Here is an 18,987-nt window from a genome sequence, read left to right as displayed (position 1 = left end):
CTAGAGCGCGACGCTGGCAGCGGGAGCTGGGAGGACCCCGGAGGAATGAGGGGGGGAAGATGCCTTCAGCTGCACCCCACTGGGTGACGGCTTTGTGCAAGGCATAGAGAAAAAGCTTTGCATGTAGAAGGTCGGTGGTTCGAATCCCGGCATCCCATATGGTCCCCCCAGCCTGCCAGGAGTGATTTCTGAGCGTAGAGCCAGGAGGAACCCCTGAGCGCTGCCGGGTGTGACCCAAAAAAAAAACCAGAAAATAAATAAAAGCAATCAGCTTTCTAGGATGACACACGCCTGCAGCGGTGGGTGTGTGCGTGGGTGGGTGGGTTGCAGGGGAAACGGGGTTGAGAGCAGCGGCCAAAGACACGGGACCGGACGTGGACTTGAAAGCTGAAGAGGAAGGATGCGGGGAGACTGGGACAGGGGCAATCAAAGGGAAGTGTGCTCACCAGGAAAAGGAGGTGGGGTTCTCTCGCGTGCAAAAGGCAGGGCTAACCTGAGTTAATACAACTTGGGGTGCAAGGTGGGGGAAAATCCCAGCATGGACCGGCCCGAGAGGACTTGGCAGCTAGTTCTTCAGAGCAAAGTCTGTCCACCCGCTATCCCGGGCGAGGTCAAGGGGTCATTGTTGAGTTCAGGCCAAGGGCAGCCATCAAAGACTGGGTGGGTGGGGAGATTCCGACCTTCCCAAGCCAGTTAGTCCTCCCCCCCCCTCCTCACCCCCCCCCATTCCCGAGATAGAATCTGCACCGGGCCTGGTCCCTCTGGAGGAGCCTCTGAGGGCATCCCCTAAGCGCCTGGGTTGAGCTCTGCCAACCAAGTTTGCCAGCTGCGTGTGCGGTGAAAGGTGCGAAGACCCTCCAACTACTCCTTAGAACTGGAAAAGTCTGAGTCTCTATTGTGTCATGGCCCCCCAAGTCTGACTCCCAGAAGGCAAAGCCCCATACTTCCCTCCCTCCTTGGATTTTAGGCCATTCCTGGTGGTGCTTAGGGTTTCTCCTGGCTCTATGTTCAAGGATCTCTCAGGCAGACTCTGGGGGACAATACTGGATGTAGGGGATCCTATCAGGTCGGGGTCTTGCAAAGCAAACACCTCGCCTGTTGTGCCATCTCGCTGATCCATACTCCCTCACTTGCGATGCAAGCCCATGAAATGGTTCAGGATGGCGGGTGAGGAGGCAATCCTCGTCGTCCCCAATGCAGCTAAAGAGGGCCTCCTCCCCCTCACTAAGGTCCCTTAATTTCTCGAGGAGACCAAAGAACACTACCTGCAGTCTTCCAGAGACCTTGCAGTTTCCTGATCTTGGAGTTTGGGAGGAAAGGGGAAAGAGGCCTGAGTGAGATAGGCCCAGAGGGTTTCTAAGGGTGAGAGGCGAACTGCCAGGAGGAGAAGAAAGCCTGCGCATGGCCCAAGGGCCTTAGGGTGGGTCCATTCCACTTTCCAACTGGAAGGTCACTCCTTTTCTAATCTTATTTATTTATTTATTTATTTATTTGGTTTTTGGGTCACACCTGGCAGTGCTCAGGGGTTATTCCTGGCTCCAGGCTCAGAAATTGCTCCTGGCAGGCACAGGGGACCATATGGGGCGCCGGGATTCGAACCGATGACCTCCTGCATGAAAGGCAAACGCCTTACCTCCATGCTAGCTCTCCGGCTCCTCTAATCTTATTTTTTATTCTTTTTTTTTTTTTTTTTTGGTTTTTTTGGGCCACACCTGGCGTTGCTCAGGGGTTACTCCTGGCTGTCTGCCCAGAAATAGCTCCTGGCAGGCACGGGGGACCATATGGGACACTGGGATTCGAACCAACCACCTTTGGTCCTGGATCGGCTGCTTGCAAGGCAAACGCCGCTGTGCCATCTCTCCGGGCCCTTATTTTTTATTCTTATTATATTTTGCTTTTTGGATTACACCAGGCAGCGCTCAGGGGTTACTCATGGCTCTGCTCAGAAATCACTCCTGGCAAGCTCGGGGGACCATATGGGATGCCGGAATTCGAACCACCGTCCATCCTGGATTGGCTGTGTGCAAGGCAAATGCCCTACTGCTGTGCTATCTTTCCAGCTCCTTAATTTTATTTTTATTTAAAAAAATAAAAATAGGGGCCGGAGAGATAGCATGGAGGTAAGGCGTTTGCCTCTCATGCAGGAGGTCATCGGTTCGAATCCCGGCGTCCCATATATGGTCCTCCCGTGCCTGCCAGGAGCAATTTCTGAGCCTGGAGCCAGGAATAACCCCTGAGCACTGCCGGGTGTGACCCAAAAACCACAAAAAAAAAAAAAAATAAATAAAAAAATAAAAATAGGGCCCGGAAAGATAGCACAGCGGTGTTTGCCTTGCAAGCAGCCGATCCAGGACCAAAGGTGGTTGGTTCGAATCCCAGTGTCCCATATGGTCCCCCGTGCCTGCCAGGAGCTATTTCTGAGCAGACAGCCAGGAGTAACCCCTGAGCACGGCCAGGTGTGACCCAAAAACCAAAAAAAAATAAAAAAATAAAAAAAATAAAAATAATGCACTTATTTGGTTTACGAACCACACCTGAGGATGCTGAAGAGTCACTGTTTGGCCCAGTTACCACAGGAGATGCCGAGGGAGGATCGAAGCCCTGTCGCCCTTGAGCCATGCGAACGCCCTAAGGGCTGTGCTCCCATCCTGAAAAGTCACCAGAGAGATGTGGGATAGGTGTCCCACCCTGCTCTGGCCAGGGGCTCACCCGGCCCTAAGTCACATGTTTCCTTCGGGGTCAGCGTGACCAGAGAACATCCAGAGATAAAGCTAGGAACCGGCGGGTTGCAGTCTAGCCGCTCTGCAGCTGGACTTTACTCTCCGGATCTGCACAGTGGGTCTAGGAGGGCGGTTACTCGGAGGAGGATGCGCCTTTGGGGAACAACATTTGTGAAGAGCAGGACCCAGCCCACCCCTGACCATGCCCCGGAGGTGGCCGGGCCTGTGTGCTAAGTGCTGGGGTCGGGTGGTGGAACTTAGGGTTCAGCTTGGGGCTGGAAGGTGTGGTCCAACCCGCGTCCATCTCCGCCTGGACCACACCCACACCGGGGGGGGGGGCCTCTGGAAGGCGCGGGTCCCCCCCCTTCCCCCGTTGCGCCGCTGCTCGCTCCTAGGACGTGCTGGGCGCTTGCACCCGGCAGCTGGACGGGACAGGACGCGCCCGCCCCGCCCGCCCGCCCGCCCGCCAGGCGGCCCGCGGGGAGGTGGGAGGATATGTCGGGGCGTGTTTGTCTAGGCTCGGCATTATTATTTTTCAAACTCCGGACACAGAATTCTAACCCAGAATGGAAGTCACGTCATAGACGGGGTTGGGGGGGGGGCTGGAGCCCTCCAAGAACTCGGTACCCCCCCTCCCCTGAGCTGGCCGCACAGACCCGGTTGGTAGCTATCAGCAGCTGTATTAGATTCCCCAAAAACGAAGAGGCTCTCCCCATTGGGCACAGCATCCGCCAAAGGCTGAGCGCCCAAGTTTTTGGGTGCGGCCTGGCCAGACACCGCCCCCTCCCCAGGGAGTATGAGAAAGTCTGGGAAAAAGGCTTTAGGAGACATTTCCTTGAGGTCTGTAGGGTTTGTTTGCAACAGAATGGAAAACAGGGGCCGCAAGCGGTAGGGCGTTTGCCCTGCACAAGGCTGACCCAGGACGGACCTGGTTCGATCCCCAACATCCCATAGGGTCCACCCAAGCTAGGAGCGATTCCTGAGCACATAGCCAGGAGTAACTAACCCCTGAGCTGGTCACCGGGTGTGCCCCCCCCCCAAAAAAAACCACCAAAGTTAAACAGTGTAGTCCTGGGAGGGGAGAAGAGACCCAGACGCCTAGCTGCACCTGGTGGGACACCTGGGAGAGGTGGGCAGGAATGCTGAAATGCTCCTTCCTCCGCGCTTCCCGCTGCGCCTCGGGGTGCCAAGGAGACCCAGATGCCAGAACCGACCCGGACCGCGTCTTCTCTCCCCATTTCTCAGATGAGAAAACCTCGCAGCGGCAGCAGCAGCTAGGTCCTCCGCCCTCCGGGAGCGCAGAGGTGGAGCCAGCCGCGCCGCCTCCCCTCCGGGCGCTCCCTGCGGCCGGGGCGTGCCCAGGGCCACCCCCTCCCGGGCTCCCGGAGGCCCGCGCCCACGGTGGGCTAGCTAGCGCGGGGCCCGGTGCAGCCCCGCAGCCGCAGAGCTCCGGGCCCGCCGGCTGAGTGGCGGGCCGCTGGAAGCGAGCGCCAGGAGGCGACGCCCCCGGGCAGCGCGCGCCGGCAGGAAGGAACCCGCGGGCCCGGCCCGGCCCGGCCCGGCCCGGAGAAGTGATGCAAGAGGCCCCGGGGCGGGCGGCCGAGCCCCGGTCTGGCCGTCGCCGTCGCCGTGGCCGCGGTCGTTGCCCTTTTAAGGGGGAGCCTTGAAACGGCGCCCGGGGTCCATGTTTGTCTCCGCCGGGCGGGGAGGAAACTCCATGTTGTAACAAAGTTTCCTCCGCGCCCCCTCCCACCCCCTCCCCCGCGGAGCCGGGCCCCCCTCCCGTCCGGAGCTCCGGGGACCCCTCCCCCCCGCGCCCCGATTCCGGCCCGAGCCGTGGGGGGGGAGGAGGCCAGAGTCCGGCCGGCCGGCCCCATGGACAGCGCGGCCGTCATTACTCAGATCAGCAAGGAGGAGGCGCGGGGCCCGCTCCGGGGCAAAGGTATATCGGGGCGCTGCGGGGCCAGGCGAGGCGGGGACGGGGGGTGGGTTTGCGGGTGTCTGGGTGCGGGGGGGACAAGGCGCGGGGCCCCGAGCTTGCCGCCCAGCGCGGCGCTCGCCTTGGGTGGGAGAGAAGAGTTTGGGAAACTGGCGCGGGGGGACGCGGGGCGGGGCGGGGCCTGGCGCTTCTGCGGGCGCTCCTGTCTGCTCGATCGAGGGGGGAAACTGAGGCACAGGCTTGAGGGCTGCTGCCTCTGCAGCTCCCGGGCGGGTGGGGCGTCTGGGGCCGAGCGGCGCCCCCTCCCCCGCCCCGCTTGGCGCCAAAGGGGCTGGGAGGGGTGCCAAGGGGGGGCGCGCTGGGTGTTTGGGGGCCCCCCATTGCAACTCCGAGGATTGGGGCGCTTGCACACACACACACACACACTTGCACACACGCACACACACACTTGCACACACACACACACACACACACACACGCGCCTGGAGAGCCAAAGCCTGCGGGGCACTCGGGGGCCCGGGTTAGGGGCCTGCTCCACCCTGTTTGGGCTTTGGGCTTGACCTCCCAGGCCCATGGGGAGGTGCGCCTGGTTTTTGGGGGGGCCCCAGGCAGGCTCCGCCCGCCCGGAGCTGGGGGCCCCGAGTTAGGGTGGAGGCGGGTCTGTCAATCAGGCAGCGGAAGCGGTGCGCGCGGGGTGAGGTCTGGAGGTCTGGGCGGGGCGGGAGGAGCCAAGGAGGCGGAGCCCCCAAAAGGGGCGCCCTGGCGGAGGGAGGGGCGGGGGTTGGGGGCGGCACCCCCAGCTTCTGGGCCCAGCCCCTGCGTGTGGACTTTGGATCCTGGGGCGGGTGGAAAGCCTAAGAGAAAAGGGAATGTGTCTCCCCTCCACCCCCCAAGTGGGTTCTGGCTGAGCTGGGGGTTTTCTAGCTGGGGCTGAGTTCTCCAGAGTGAAGGAGCTTTCTGTACCCCCATTCTGCGACCCCATCTAACCCCCCAACTGGACTGGCAGGGAGCAGAGGGGGTTGCCAGGGAGCCACGCAGTCCTATGGTCCTGGGTGCAGGGGACTTGCATGCTTGGCATTGGGTCAGGTGGCAGCCCCCCCCCCCCCCCGCCTTTGACACCCCCAACTGCAGGTGACCAGAAGTCTGCAGCCGCACACAAGCCCCGCAGCCGGGGTATCCTCCATTCCCTCTTCTGCTGCGTGTGCCGGGATGACGGGGAGCCGGTGTCTGTGCACAGCGGGGCGCCCCTGCTCGTGGAGGAGAACGGAGCAGTTCCCAAGGTGTGTGGGGGTCTCGAGGGCAGACTCTAGGGGGGTGGGGAGGGGCTTTTCAGGACCTGCCAGGGGGGCCAGAATTCAAGCCTTCCCCCCTTCCTCCCGGCCTAACCCAATAGACTCTGCGCTCCCTAGCCAGGGGTGCTCGCAGGCGCTTCTTTGCAGATGGCATCTTCTTTTCCCAGGTAAAAAAATAAAATAAAAACAAAAATCGAGGGCCCGGAGAGATAACACAGCGGTGTTTGCCTTGCAAGCAGCCGATCCAGGACCAAAGGTGGTTGGTTCGAATCCCGGTGTCCCATAGGGTCCCCCGTGCCTGCCAGGAGCTATTTCTGAGCAGACAGCCAGGAGTAAATCCTGAGCACCGCAGGGTGTGGCTCAAAAACCAAAAAAAAAAAACAAACAAACAAAAATCGAGGTCCAGACAAGCCAGGGGTGCTCGCAGGCGCTTCTTTGCAGATGGCATCTTCTTTTCCCAGGTAAAAAATAAAAAATAAAAACAAAAATCGAGGTCCAGACAGCCCAGGGGCCTGCCTTGGGGCTAGAACTGGGACCTAGCCCAGTATCTCCCTACCATCCTGGTGGCTTCTGAGCTAGAAAACTAGGGTGGTTATTTCCTCTCCAGGGTCCCCTTATCTGGGGCTTGAGAGAGGGGGCCCCCAGCTAGCCCATCTCTCCCCACTACAGGCCCCTGTCCAGTACCTGCTCCCAGAGGTCAAAGCTCAGGATTCCGACAAGATCTGTGTGGTCATCGACCTGGACGAGACCCTGGTACACAGCTCCTTCAAGGTGGGCCCTGCTGGGTGGGCCTCAGCCCCACGGTTTTAGGGGGCTGCCTTGCCCTGGCCTGGCAAGTTGGCCTTGGCAGGCAGGGCAGCCCGACTACAGCAGTTCTGTTCTCCTCCTTCTCTGCAGCCGGTGAGCAATGCAGACTTCATCATCCCCGTGGAGATCGATGGGGTGGTCCACCAGGTGAGGCGCTGGGGGGTGGGGGCAGTCCTGTGGACCCCCAGGCTGTTCCCACCAGCCTGGCACACCCCCTCCTCAGACTCTTGACTCTCAACGGTCCAAAGAGGGTGTGGCCCTCCTCGGCCAGGGCCTACAGGGAATGGGGCTTCCTCCCTGGCACCCCCTTGCCCCCCACCCCCTGCCCGGGACCCAGTTCAAGTAATTCAGGATAGGTTGTGTGCTGTCCAGCCTGTTCTCCATTACTTGGCTCGGGGGTCGGTGCCCAGCAGCCTCGGGGTGAGGGGGCTGCCCCAGGCCCCCCCTCAATCAATGGCTGTGGCCAGGATGTGTGTGGTGTGGGGGGAAGGCCCAGCCCTTAGTGACTCGAAGGGGCTGAACGCTGGAAGGGGTGGGGTGATTGCTGGGCCCCCAAGGGACTAGCCCTTCTGCCCCCAACTCACTCTCAGCCCTCAGCTGCCCCCTTACTGCGCCCCCCTCCAGGTGTACGTGCTGAAGCGGCCCCACGTGGACGAATTTCTGCAGCGCATGGGGGAGCTCTTCGAGTGCGTGCTGTTCACCGCCAGCCTGGCCAAGGTGAGCCCCCACCTGCCCACTCCCATCTGCCTCCTCCAAGAGCCCCCATCGCCCTCGGCCCCAGGCCCCAACTCCCATTGGTCCCCCCTGCACTCCCAGTATGCAGACCCCGTGGCTGATCTGCTGGATAAATGGGGCGCCTTCCGGGCCCGCCTTTTTCGGGAGTCCTGCGTCTTCCACCGGGGGAACTATGTGAAGGACCTAAGCCGGCTGGGCCGAGACCTGCGGCGGGTGCTCATTTTGGACAACTCGCCCGCCTCCTACGTCTTCCACCCCGACAATGCTGTGAGTGCCCCAGGCCTGTGTCTTCTCCGACAGATTTCCTATCCTGGGGGGGGGGGGTGTCACGCTTACCAGACCCTCTAGATCGCTCACCTGGAACATCAGTTCCTTAGGGATCCCCCAGAGAACCAGAGCAGATGCCACTTTTCACAGTCCTGTTGGAACCTGCTAGTGGGCTATAGAAATTAACTCCCTAGGGGCCAGGGCGATGGTGCAGCAGTAGGACGTTTGCTTTGCATGCGGCTGACCCAGGACGAGCTGAGGTTCAATCCCCCGGCGCCCCATATGGTCCCTGAAGCCAGGAGCAATTTCTGAATGCATAGTCAGGAATGGCCCCTGAGCATCACCCGGTGTGGCCCAAAAAACAAACAGAAAAAAAAAAAGAAGAAGAAATTAACTCCCTGAGTCCTAGTTGGGGTCTTTGGGAGTCTGAAATAGGGAACTGGGGAGATGGCCCCAAGGGCTCACGGGTCTGCTTAGATGCAGAAAGTTTGGTCTTAGGCACCACATAGTACCCTGAACACTACCCCCATCAAAAAAAAAAAAATCCTAGGGGCCAGAGAGATAGCACAGCGGTAGGGCGCTTGCTTTGCATGTAACCAACACAGGACAGATGGTGGTTCGAATCCCGGCATCCCATATGGTCCCCCGAACCTGCCAGGAGTGAATTCTGAGCTCAGAGCCAGGAAGGAGTAAACCCTGAGCGCTGCCGGGTATGACCCAAAACAACAACAACAAAAAGTCCTATCAGAAAAGGAGGCATCGTAGTTCACGAAGCTTCACAGTTTTTGCAGCCAGTTGGTCGGACTGAGGGGTCGCAGCTGCCATTGTTTGAAAACGGCAGATCAGAAGTGTGCAAGAGTTGATCTCTGCCCCCCTAACCCCCTTTGCCCTCTGCCCAGGTTCCGGTGGCCTCCTGGTTTGACAACATGAGTGACACGGAGCTCCAGGACCTCCTGCCCTTCTTTGAGCAGCTTAGCCGAGTGGAAGACGTTTATTCAGTACTCAGGCAGCCAAGACCGGGCAGCTAGTGAGGTGCAAAGGGGCCAGGACCTGCCCCCAACTAGTGCCCACTCCTAGCCTGAGGACTCTACCCGGAGCTCTCCAAGTGGCCGTGACCCCCTGGGCACCTCAGCGACGTGTGCGTCTCCCCTACTCGGGCTGCACACAAGGGCTACGAGCCGTATCCGTGCCTTAGAAACCCCCTCCTCGGGGGGGGGGCCCTGCGTGCTGCTTCCCCTTTTTTCTCCCCTCTGTGCTGCCATGTTTCTCTGCTGCCAAATGGGGCCCCTTGGCCTCCTCCCCTTCTGCTTGGAGGGGTGGTTCCTGCTGTCCCAGGCCTTGGGGGCTCCCAACCTGAGAATGGTGGACATCAAGTGCCTTGCGTAGAAACCCCCCATTCCCTGCCACTGTTCCCCACATCAAGAACAGCTGTCGCCTGGAGAAGAGAATTCTCTGCTCACCTCCTGCCCCCAAGTCTGCAGGAGGGTGAAGGAATGGGGGTAGGGGGGCCAGACTCTGGCTTTGACCCCTCCCAAGTTGGGTTGCAGGCCTGACTCTCCCACATCTGCCTGCCCTGTGCTCTGGAGAGTGGACAGGACAGACCCCTATGTGGTGCCATATAAATATGTATATGTGTATATAGATTTGGGGGGGGACGGGAAGAGGAAACCAATCAAGCTAGACATGACCACCCTCCCTCTTTCTTGGGCCAATAAATTAGGGGGAGGGAGGGGAGGATTTTTACCTTTTTTTTTTTTTTTTTAAACTGCTCTATTTTCTGAATGAAACTAGCTGGGCAAGGAGACCCAAGATGCTGCCTTCTAGCCATCTTCCCCTCTCTGCTCCATCCATCCACTCAAAAAAACACCAGCACTTCTCTTTGCCAGCCTGTTCAAGATCTACCAGCTGGGGTGGGTGACGGGCCATCTCTGCTGTGCCTTCCGCACACACCTCATCCTTAACCAGTGCCTTTTGGGGATCTGTGGAAGGTGGGACTCTTCTTGTGGAGTCACCAAGAAACCAGGCCAAGTTGGCCTCCACAGTGCCAACCCATCCCCTACATCCCCAACCATGCCCCCTGCTGGCTGGGGGCAGCGCCCGGGCCATCCTGCCTCCCTCCCCTGACGCCTGTATCCAGACCCCTAACAGTTAAGGGGACCTTGCATACCAGTGCTATGGGAGACATGGCCTTGACCCCAGAGTGGGAGGGAGGCCACAGGTGGTCTGCACTGGGTGGCCTTCCCTGACAAGTGCCTTTTCTGACATAAGCCTCACAGTGCCATCCAAGACAACTAAAGATAAGCCACCACTTCCTTCTGCTTGTCTCTGTGTTTATTGGGGGCGGATCGTGTGTCCCATGACTCTCCCTGGTTGTAGACCCTTTGGGTGAGTGTGTGTATGTTTGTCTCTGTGTTTATTGGGGGCGGATCGTGTGTCCCATGACCCTCCCTGGTTGTAGACCCTTTTGGTGAGTGTGTGTGTGTATGTTTGTCTCTGTGTTTATTGGGGGCGGATTGTGTGTCCCATGACCCTCCCAGGTTGTAGATCCTTTGGGTGTGTGTGTGTGGGTCGAGCTGTGGTCCCTGTGGAATGATTTCCTTCCACTTCTATGAGTTGTAGTTATCTACTTTGCGAGGTGGGGCGCTGGCCCGTGGCCGCGGGGTGCATTTTCTGCACGCCCAGGCGAGCTTCTTAATAAAGCACTACAGAAAGGCGTCCCTTAGGGAGAGGTGTTTGGAGGCGGGAGGGACTTGGCCTGTCCCTGCAAAGCCAGATTCTGCTGTGAGGCCCATCCCCCAACTCCCTAGCATCTCAGGGGACTCCCTGGCCTCGCCCTTTGCCCAGCCAAGCCCCTTCCTGCTGTGGTTCCCAGACCCCAGTAGGAAGCGCCCTCTGGGATGGAGGCCCTTATCTGTAACCCACAGTGGCCGCTGCGGGGAGCTCTGCCCCCACGAACTCTGTCTTCTCCCTAACCCGAGGCTGTGCTTTTTCTCCCCAGGCTGTGTCTTCTCCCAGCCCCCACTGTGCGAGGATACTTGCGACCTCTTGTATCACCAGGGAGAAGGGAGATCTGCTCCCCACATCCCCAGCTCCACCCTCCTACCCGCGTCTGCTTGCTTACCTTGTAGATTCAGTCTCAAGGTTGCCCCAAGTGCTCTCACCTGGTCCCAGATCTTGGGGTGGTGGTGGTGGTGTTAAAATGGCCACTCCACACTCCCACTTTTTCAGGTCTAAGAGGCGAGGAACTGTCTGCTCTCCAACTGTGCCTTTGGCAGCTCCCTGAAGCCCAACCCACCATCCTTGTTCTTGGTCCTCTTGGCGGGCCTTAGAAATTTTGTTTTCATCTGTCATGCAAATACTGGTCTCCCCATATTTGCATTCTCAAAGACTGAGGCCTCCCAACTGTGAATAAGCTCGCTGTCAGTCTTGGCCCCCCTCCCCATAGCCACATGCCAGGCTTGATGCCAGGCCTCCCCTCAGTGCCCAGGGTAGACCTCTGCTGTCCAGGAACTTGCCCCAGAGTGGAGAAAGGTACTTGGCCATACTCTGTAGAGCCTGAAGTGTCACCGGTGAACAGAGCAGTAGGCTCTTGGAGAAGTTGAAGATGCCAGAACACCTGGGAAAGGACATGAAAATGTGGGGGGTCCAGCAGAGGGTAGCCACAGTGGGAAGTTGGGAGATGACAGAACGTTTGGGGTTGTGTAAAGGAGGAAGCAAGAAATGGGGTGGGGGCAGAGAGATAGCACAGCAGTAGGGCGCTTACCTGTGGGCTGCCAACCCGGGATGGACCTGGATTCTATTCCACCATCTTATATATGGTCTTCCGACGCTGTCAGGAGCATTTCTAAGCACAGAGCCAGGAGTAACCCCTGAGTGCTACTGGGTGTGGCCCCCGGTGGGGTGGGGGATTGAGACTTAAAGGAGACCTTTGAGATGCTGCACAGGTGCTTAAACCTGGCAGCTACATAGTGGAAACTAAACCAGATTGGTGCAGAGCTGATGCCTTATCAGGAAACCCCAGAGTCCCAAAGCTGGAGACAGACCTAAAGGCAGAGTGAAGAAAAAGGGATCTGTGTGCGTGTCAAAAAGCTTTAGGAAGGTTTTTTTGGGTTTTTTTTGTTTTGTTTTGTTTTGGGGCCACACCCGGCGGTGCTCAGAGGTTACTCCTGGCTGTCTGCTCAGAAATAGCTCCTGGCAGGCACGGGGGACCATATGGGACACCGGGATTCGAACCAACCATCTTTGGTCCTGGATTGGCTGCTAGCAAGGCAAATGCCACTGTGCTATCTCTCTGGGTCCTAAGCTTCAGGAAGGTGTCAGTTTGCTGTACACACATACACATTCACAGGTATGCACACAGACATGCATATGCATACAGTCGAACATACATATCCTCATGCATGCGCACACAGACACGTTACATATAATGTATAAGTAGCACCTTGTTTGTAAATGCAAAACACTTGGAATAACCGAAATATCCATCAAGGAGAAACCAGTTACTTACTTGGTTTTAATTTCAAAAATTTTAGTTAATAAAGAGCAATTTTGGGCCACAGAGATAGCATGGAGGTTGGGTGTTTACCTCGCATGCAGGACAGTGGTTCGAATTCCAGCATTTCATATGGTCCCCCCCAGCCTGCCAGGAGGAACCCCTGAGCGCTGCCAGGTATGATCCAACCAAAAAAACAACGCCAAAAACAAAAAATGGTGATTTAGTTATCGCTCGTTTTAGGCATATAATATTCCAATATCAATTTCTCCATTAGTGCCAACTCCCATCACCAATGCCCCCATAATCTGTCATCCCCCAACACCACCATACCCCCGCTTGACAGGCACATTACAAAGTTCATTTGCTGCAGCTTCAACCTGATGTTTTCAATGTCAGTGAATCTGTTCTTGGGATGTAGAACTATACCACAATCCCACAACACCAGTGTTACCAAAGCTCTGACCCCTGCTTCCTTGTTACTTTCCTTTCTCCTTTCTCCTTCCTCTGGCTTTGATTTCTTTCCTTCTCTATCTATCTCCTCCCTAAGATCTGGGCTCAAGGGTAATCTAGGCATTCCCCCCTCGACTACATTACATTTCCTCATCCAGTTATTCTGTATACCACAGACAAGTGAGATCATCCTGTGCTCATCTTTCCTCTTTTGGCTTATTATTATTCCTTGAAACTATATAGTATTCCATTGTGTCTATGTACCACACCTTCACCTGCTTCAATCTACTCACCTGTTATGGGACACCTAGGTGGATCTCATTTCTTAGTTATTGCATTAAGTGCAGCAGTGTATTAAAATGTGCATACATCCTTTTGAGTAAATGTTTTGAAGTCCTGGGGCTAGATAACCAAAAGTGGAATTGCTGGGTCATATAGCTGCTCAATTCTAAGTTTACCCCAAGTACTCTCCATACTGTTTTCCACAGGGTCTGAACAAGACAATATTCCCACTGGAAGAGAGTTCTTTTTGCACCACTTTCCTATAAGCACAGATTGTTCCTTCTATCATATATATATATATATATATATATATATATATATATATATACACACACACACACACACACACATACCAGGGTTGGCGAACAAGTTCGACACGAAGAGCCAAAATTTTAAACTGTGAGTGAGAGTCAGAGAGCCACACCACGCAGTGACCTGCCAAAACAGACAAACACTCAAACAAAAGCATATAATTTTAACAATAATATATGAAACACATATTGCATTTTGCCATTTTGAGTGAGGGTCAAAATCCTGCAGTGCTGGTGAGGGTGTGCTGCGTCCTCCACACTAAGAACTAATGGCCAGATGTGACCCAACATGTGCCACACGGGTCCCCCGCTCGCTGGCCCGTGCAGTTGTTTCCGAGGGATGGGAGACGGGAGGACGCACTCGGAGATCTCTCCTCAGAGGCCCCTCCTCAGAAGCAGCAGAACAAAATCCAAACTTGGCAAAGAGCCGCAGTATACAAAATAATGATAGAAGCGAAGAGCCGCATTCATTTTGGCCGGGAGCCGCGTGTTCGCCACCCCTGGTCTATACCATTCTCACTGGTTTGAGATGGTGGTATTAAGGAGAAATCAATTTAAATCAATGTTGCTAGAAGTGTATCAAGAAGTCAAGGGGAAATAACTGGAGCAATCTAGGTAGAGGAGAAGGATTCCCTAGGTCAGCGACTCGCGAGCCACATGCGGCTCTTTACACTTTTAATGTGGCTCTTCTGTGTGCTGGGCAGCCGCTCCAGGAGCCAGGACTCTGCTCCTAGCCTCTGTCAGTGCGCGCCCTGTGTACTGTCCCGGCAGCCGGCTCCAAGAGCGAAAGATGATACCCAGTACCAACCCTAAAAAAGGTGTTCCCCCAACGTCAGGGGTCTCAAAGTCAATTTGCCTGGGGTCAATTTACCTGGGGGCCGCAGGAGGCAAAGTCGGTGTGAGTCAGGGCCGCATAAGGGATTTCGCTTACCGAATATTCGCAATAAAAAAATCGCATTAGTAAGAAAAAAACCGCCACAGCGGCGTTTGCCTTGCAAGCAGCCGATCCAGGACCAAAGGTGGTTGGTTCGAATCCCGGTGTCCCATATGGTCCCCCGTGCCTGCCAGGAGCTATTTCTGAGCAGACAGCCAGGAGTAACCCCTGAGCACCGCCGGGTGTGGCCCAAAAACCAAAAAAAAAAAAAAAAAAAAAAAGAGTTTTAGGGGCCGGGCGGTGGCGCTAAAGGTAAGGTGCCTGCCTTGCCTGCGCTAGCCTCGGACGGACCGCGGTTCGATTCCCCCGGCGTCCCATATGGTCCCCCAAGCCAGGAGCGACTTCTGAGCGCATAGCCAGGAGTAACCCCTGAGCATTACCGGGTGTGGCCCAAAAACAAAAACAAAAACAAAAACAAAAAAAAAAAAAAAAAAAAAAAAAAAAGAAAAAAACCGCAAAAAATCGCATTAAACATTTGCATACCCCCGAACTGCTCGGGGTTTGCGAATGTTTAATGCGATTTTTTTCCCTTACTAATGCGATTTTATTGCGATTATTCGGTAAGCAAATAATCGCGAATACTGCGAAATTTGAAGGCTGGCCGCGGGCCACAAAATGTTGTACGGAGGGCCGCAAACGGCCCGCGGCCGCGAGTTTGAGACCCCTGCCCAACGTCATCCTTTCTTAAACCTCTTCCTTTGATATGTAAAAGCCCACTGAATATGTACTTTTTTCTCTCTTTCTTGACCAGAAGCCTCCTGGTATTGGAAACTGGTTTTAATAATAATAATAATAATAATAATAAAATAGGTATTCTAGCTTTTTGGGCTTGAGGCAGAGAGTACGAGGTATAAGGCCATGGACTCTATGGTCATCCTTTCCTGGCTAGCTTGATTTATTATTTCTTTCATGCTACTCTGCTTCTTCAGACCAGGTTGGGTGGGGTTTAGAAATACAGTGCCTGGAGTGATCTTAAAACACATATTTTATTTTGCACAAGAGTGGGCATCTTCCACGAAGGGATTCTCAACTCAGAGTTTTCTTTTCTGTGGATTCTCATATCCAGAGTACTCATGATTAAAGTTGTGAGCTAATGCCCTTAAATGCTGTTTTTCATATTGATTATGACTTTCTGCATAATGTAAGTGCCAATCAGAATTTTTTTACAAGAGTGGAAACATTTCTTTTTTTTTTTTTTTTTTTTGGTTTTTGGGCCACACCCGGCGGTGCTCAGGGGTGACTCCTGGCTGTCTGCTCAGAAATAGCTCCTGGCAGGCACGGGGGGACCATATGGGACACCGGGATTTGAACCAACCACCTTTGGTCCTGAATTGGCTGCTTGCAAGGCAAACGCCGCTGTGCTATCTCTCCGGGCCCGAGTGGAAACATTTCAATATCTTCTCAGACACAGCTATCCCAGAATCAGATTCTTTTTTGAACACATCCATCTTATGTCTCACTCTAAAAACTACTTGTGAAACTCCCCTGCAGAGAAATATTAAATTCATAGAGAAAATGAACAATGTCTGCCAAATACACAAGCTTAGCTACCCATTCCTTGTCCAACTGGGGCTGTACAAAGTCAGAGTTCTGCTCTCACAGGAACTGCACTACTTCTTCCCTCTTGCCAACAAGGAGAGAGAGCACCCTTCCCCTGAACAGCCACTTCACTTCTTCATGGAGAAGATGCTAGTAGTGGGCATCCACACTCTCACCCAAGGTGGTGAATAGCCTGGATTTGATCACAATTGTGAATTTCACAAATTATCTTTACTGTGTCATCTGTCACAGAGTTTAGTTCAGCAGGGAGTTTTTTTTGAATCCAGTTTATCATACAATGAGTGGATACAATGTACGGGTGTGCAACTTCTGTTTCTTGTGACTACACAAAAACACTGAGCCCATGCACAGTGCATCATCTGTACATACATCAACACATCAGATTACTATTCTGAGTGAACTGAGTCAGAAGGAGAGGTGTAGACACAGAATAATAATTTGTGGCATATAATAATAAATGGCAATATGGTAATAATCTCTGGAGAAAATAGGGATGAGGGATAGGAGGACTAGTCCATGCTAGGAAGCTTGCCATAAAAAGTGGTGAGTTCTGTTAGAATAGAGAAAGGTACATTATGACATTGATAGTTGGAATTTATCATTCTGGACAAGAACTGGATGCTGAAAATGGATAAGAGACATGCATGGTACCCTTTAATTAACAATATTGCAAACCACGGTGTCATAAAGGAAATTTTGCAAACCTCAGTGTCATAAAGGAAAAGAGAGATAGAGAGCAAAAAGCAAAATGCCTGCCCCTGACATAGGCAGAAGAGGGTGAAGGGGAAAAAACAAGGGACATTGGTGGTGGGGAAAGTGCACTGGTGGAAGGCAGTGTACATTCTATGATTGAAATGCAAGTATGAATAATTTTGTAACAAATATGCTTAAATAAAAATTATTTTTAAAATGTTTCAGGCAATCTATTATAATTCCTTTATATGCCTTTAACAAAGTGCCGTTTTTGTTTTTGTGTGTCTTTTAGTTTGTTTTCTTGCAGAACACACTAAAGTGTCAATAGATTTTTTTTTCCTTTCAGTGAAATCACTACTTTTCTCTGGAACACTGTTCTTGCTTTTAAAGATTGTTAAAAGGTTTTTCTCTTTTACCTGTTTCATCTCCATATTGTAGGGTTTCAAATTTTCAGCACATTTTGGTTATCAAGAGGAAACATTTTGAAACGTTTTGCTTCCTTATTATCAGAAATCAAAGCATTTTTCCTCGAGAAGGGTGTTCACTATCCAGAATTAACAAACGATCAGTGGATTCAAAAACTGTATTTTATGGTGGATGTTGCTTCACATCTAAATCAACTTAATCATAAACTACAGGGGAAAGGAAACACAATTTTTTCGATGTTAGAAGTTATTTCGTTTGAAAACAAATTATCTGGTTTTGCTCAAGATTTTGACAGAGAAACTTTGATTCACTTTCTAAGCCTGTTGAAACATCACCAAGAAAATAATTCTGATATTGACATTACCTATTTTAAAACAGCACTTTTAAATATAAGGGAAGTTTTTCTCAAGAGGTTTCAAGATTTCAGAAACAGCAAAGCAACATTCGTCTTTGTTAAAAAACCTCTGGATGCAACTGTAACGGAATTAAATATTTCTCCCTTTAAAATTGACATTGGCAACTTTGAAATGCAATTGCTGGGTTTAAAAAACAAAAAACTGTGAAGCTTGAAATTTGAACGTCTTTGTGCCAATTTAGAAAGATTGGAGAAACACAAATGTGAACTTAGTTCACAGCAAAAGTGGTCTGCTTTGAAAGACCTGGAGAAGGAAGATATGTTGATTTTTAATACCTGGAATTGTATTCCTGACTCACATAATCAACTAAAAAACTAGTGTTTGCTGTTCTTTCATTGTTTGGGTTTACATATTTATGCAAACAATCATTTTCAAGCATGAATCTTATCAAGAGTAAATTGAGAAATCGTCTCATCGATGAGAACTTGGAATCGTGCCTAAAATTAAAAACAACATAATACAAACCTGACTTGCTCAAACTATCCAAGAAAATGCAAGGCCAATGTTCACATTAGTGTTTGTGACTTTGTCAGTCATTGTCAGGATGTAATTTTCTCTACATTGTAAGGCAAATTTTATGGAATTTAACGTTATCAATAAATAATATTGTTCTTAAAGTTCTTGTTTTATTAATTGTGTTATTTGTATCCTCCTGACCTATGTGGATACTTGCATGCAGAATATTCTCAATAAAAACTTATTGAAACTGGGGCCGGTGAGGTGGCACTAGAGGTAAGGTGTCTTCCTTGCAAGTGCTAGCCAAGGAAGAACCGCGACTGCAGTTTGATCCCCCAGCGTCCCATATGGTCCCCACAAGCCAGGGGCAATTTCTGAGCGCTTAGCCAGGAGTATCCCCTGAGCATCAAACGGATGTGCCCCCCCCAAAATGTGGCTCTCAAAATAAATTTCAATTGTGGTTTTGGTGCGATTTGGCTCAGTTGAAAAAAAAGGTTGCACACCACTACCCTAGATAGTTTGGAAATGAGGAAAGATGCATAGAAGAGTGATAGGATGTTCCTATGAAATAAAAATCTGAAAATGAGCTGGAGAGATAGCTCAGCACTAGGGCATTTACCTTGCATGTGGACAACCCAGGACAGACCTGGGTTCAATTTCTGGCATCCCATATAGTCCCCCCACCATATAGCTCCCAGAGCCTGCCAGGAGCGATTTCTGAGCACAGAGCCAGGAGTAACCCCTGAGCACTGCCTGGTGTGACCCTCCCAAAAAAGAATATGGTTGGGGTGATATGAGAGGGAGCTGCAAGTCTAAAATAGGGAGGGAGTATTGGAATGACAGCAGAGCAGGTAGGGCACTTGTCTTGCACATGGCTGACCCAGGTTCCACCCCCAGCATCCTATATGGTTCCCCAAACACTGTCAGGAGTGATTCCTGAGTGTGGAGCTAGGAGTAAACCTTGAGCATCACTAGATGCGGCCCCCAAAGCAACCTACATATAACATGAGGAGGGAGTTAATTTTGTTGCCACTGAATCATCTCAGGGAAGCTTAGTCTCCAGGCTGGGGCCTTTTCAGAATAGGAAAAAAAGCTTTTCAGGCTCAGCTTCCCAGTTTTACGACTAATTGCAAAGAGATGCCAAACTGCAGAATCATCCCAATTCCACAGCTCCTGGAGTGCACAGCCACAGATGTGACTATGC

At 52.8% G+C, this 18,987-nt stretch overlaps 1 protein-coding gene across 1 annotated transcript; it reads left to right on the top strand.

Moving 5' to 3' along the window:
• Positions 1-4,519: 4,519 nt before the first annotated feature.
• Positions 4,520-9,717, top strand: CTDSP1 (CTD small phosphatase 1). The gene is made up of 7 exons (XM_049768053.1): positions 4,520-4,662; positions 5,791-5,939; positions 6,621-6,722; positions 6,849-6,905; positions 7,383-7,475; positions 7,575-7,760; positions 8,660-9,717. Exons 1-7 carry the CDS (start codon positions 4,596-4,598, stop codon positions 8,786-8,788), a joined length of 783 nt encoding a protein of 260 aa, XP_049624010.1. The 5' UTR covers positions 4,520-4,595; the 3' UTR covers positions 8,789-9,717.
• The last annotated feature ends 9,270 nt before the right edge of the window (positions 9,718-18,987 follow it).

Source organism: Suncus etruscus, chromosome 2 (assembly GCF_024139225.1).
Source record: "Suncus etruscus isolate mSunEtr1 chromosome 2, mSunEtr1.pri.cur, whole genome shotgun sequence".
In the NCBI taxonomy this organism is placed as follows: Eukaryota; Metazoa; Chordata; class Mammalia; order Eulipotyphla; family Soricidae; genus Suncus; species Suncus etruscus.
The sequence above is the reverse complement of the archived record's forward strand: the minus strand, read 5'-3'. Positions and strand labels throughout refer to the sequence as shown.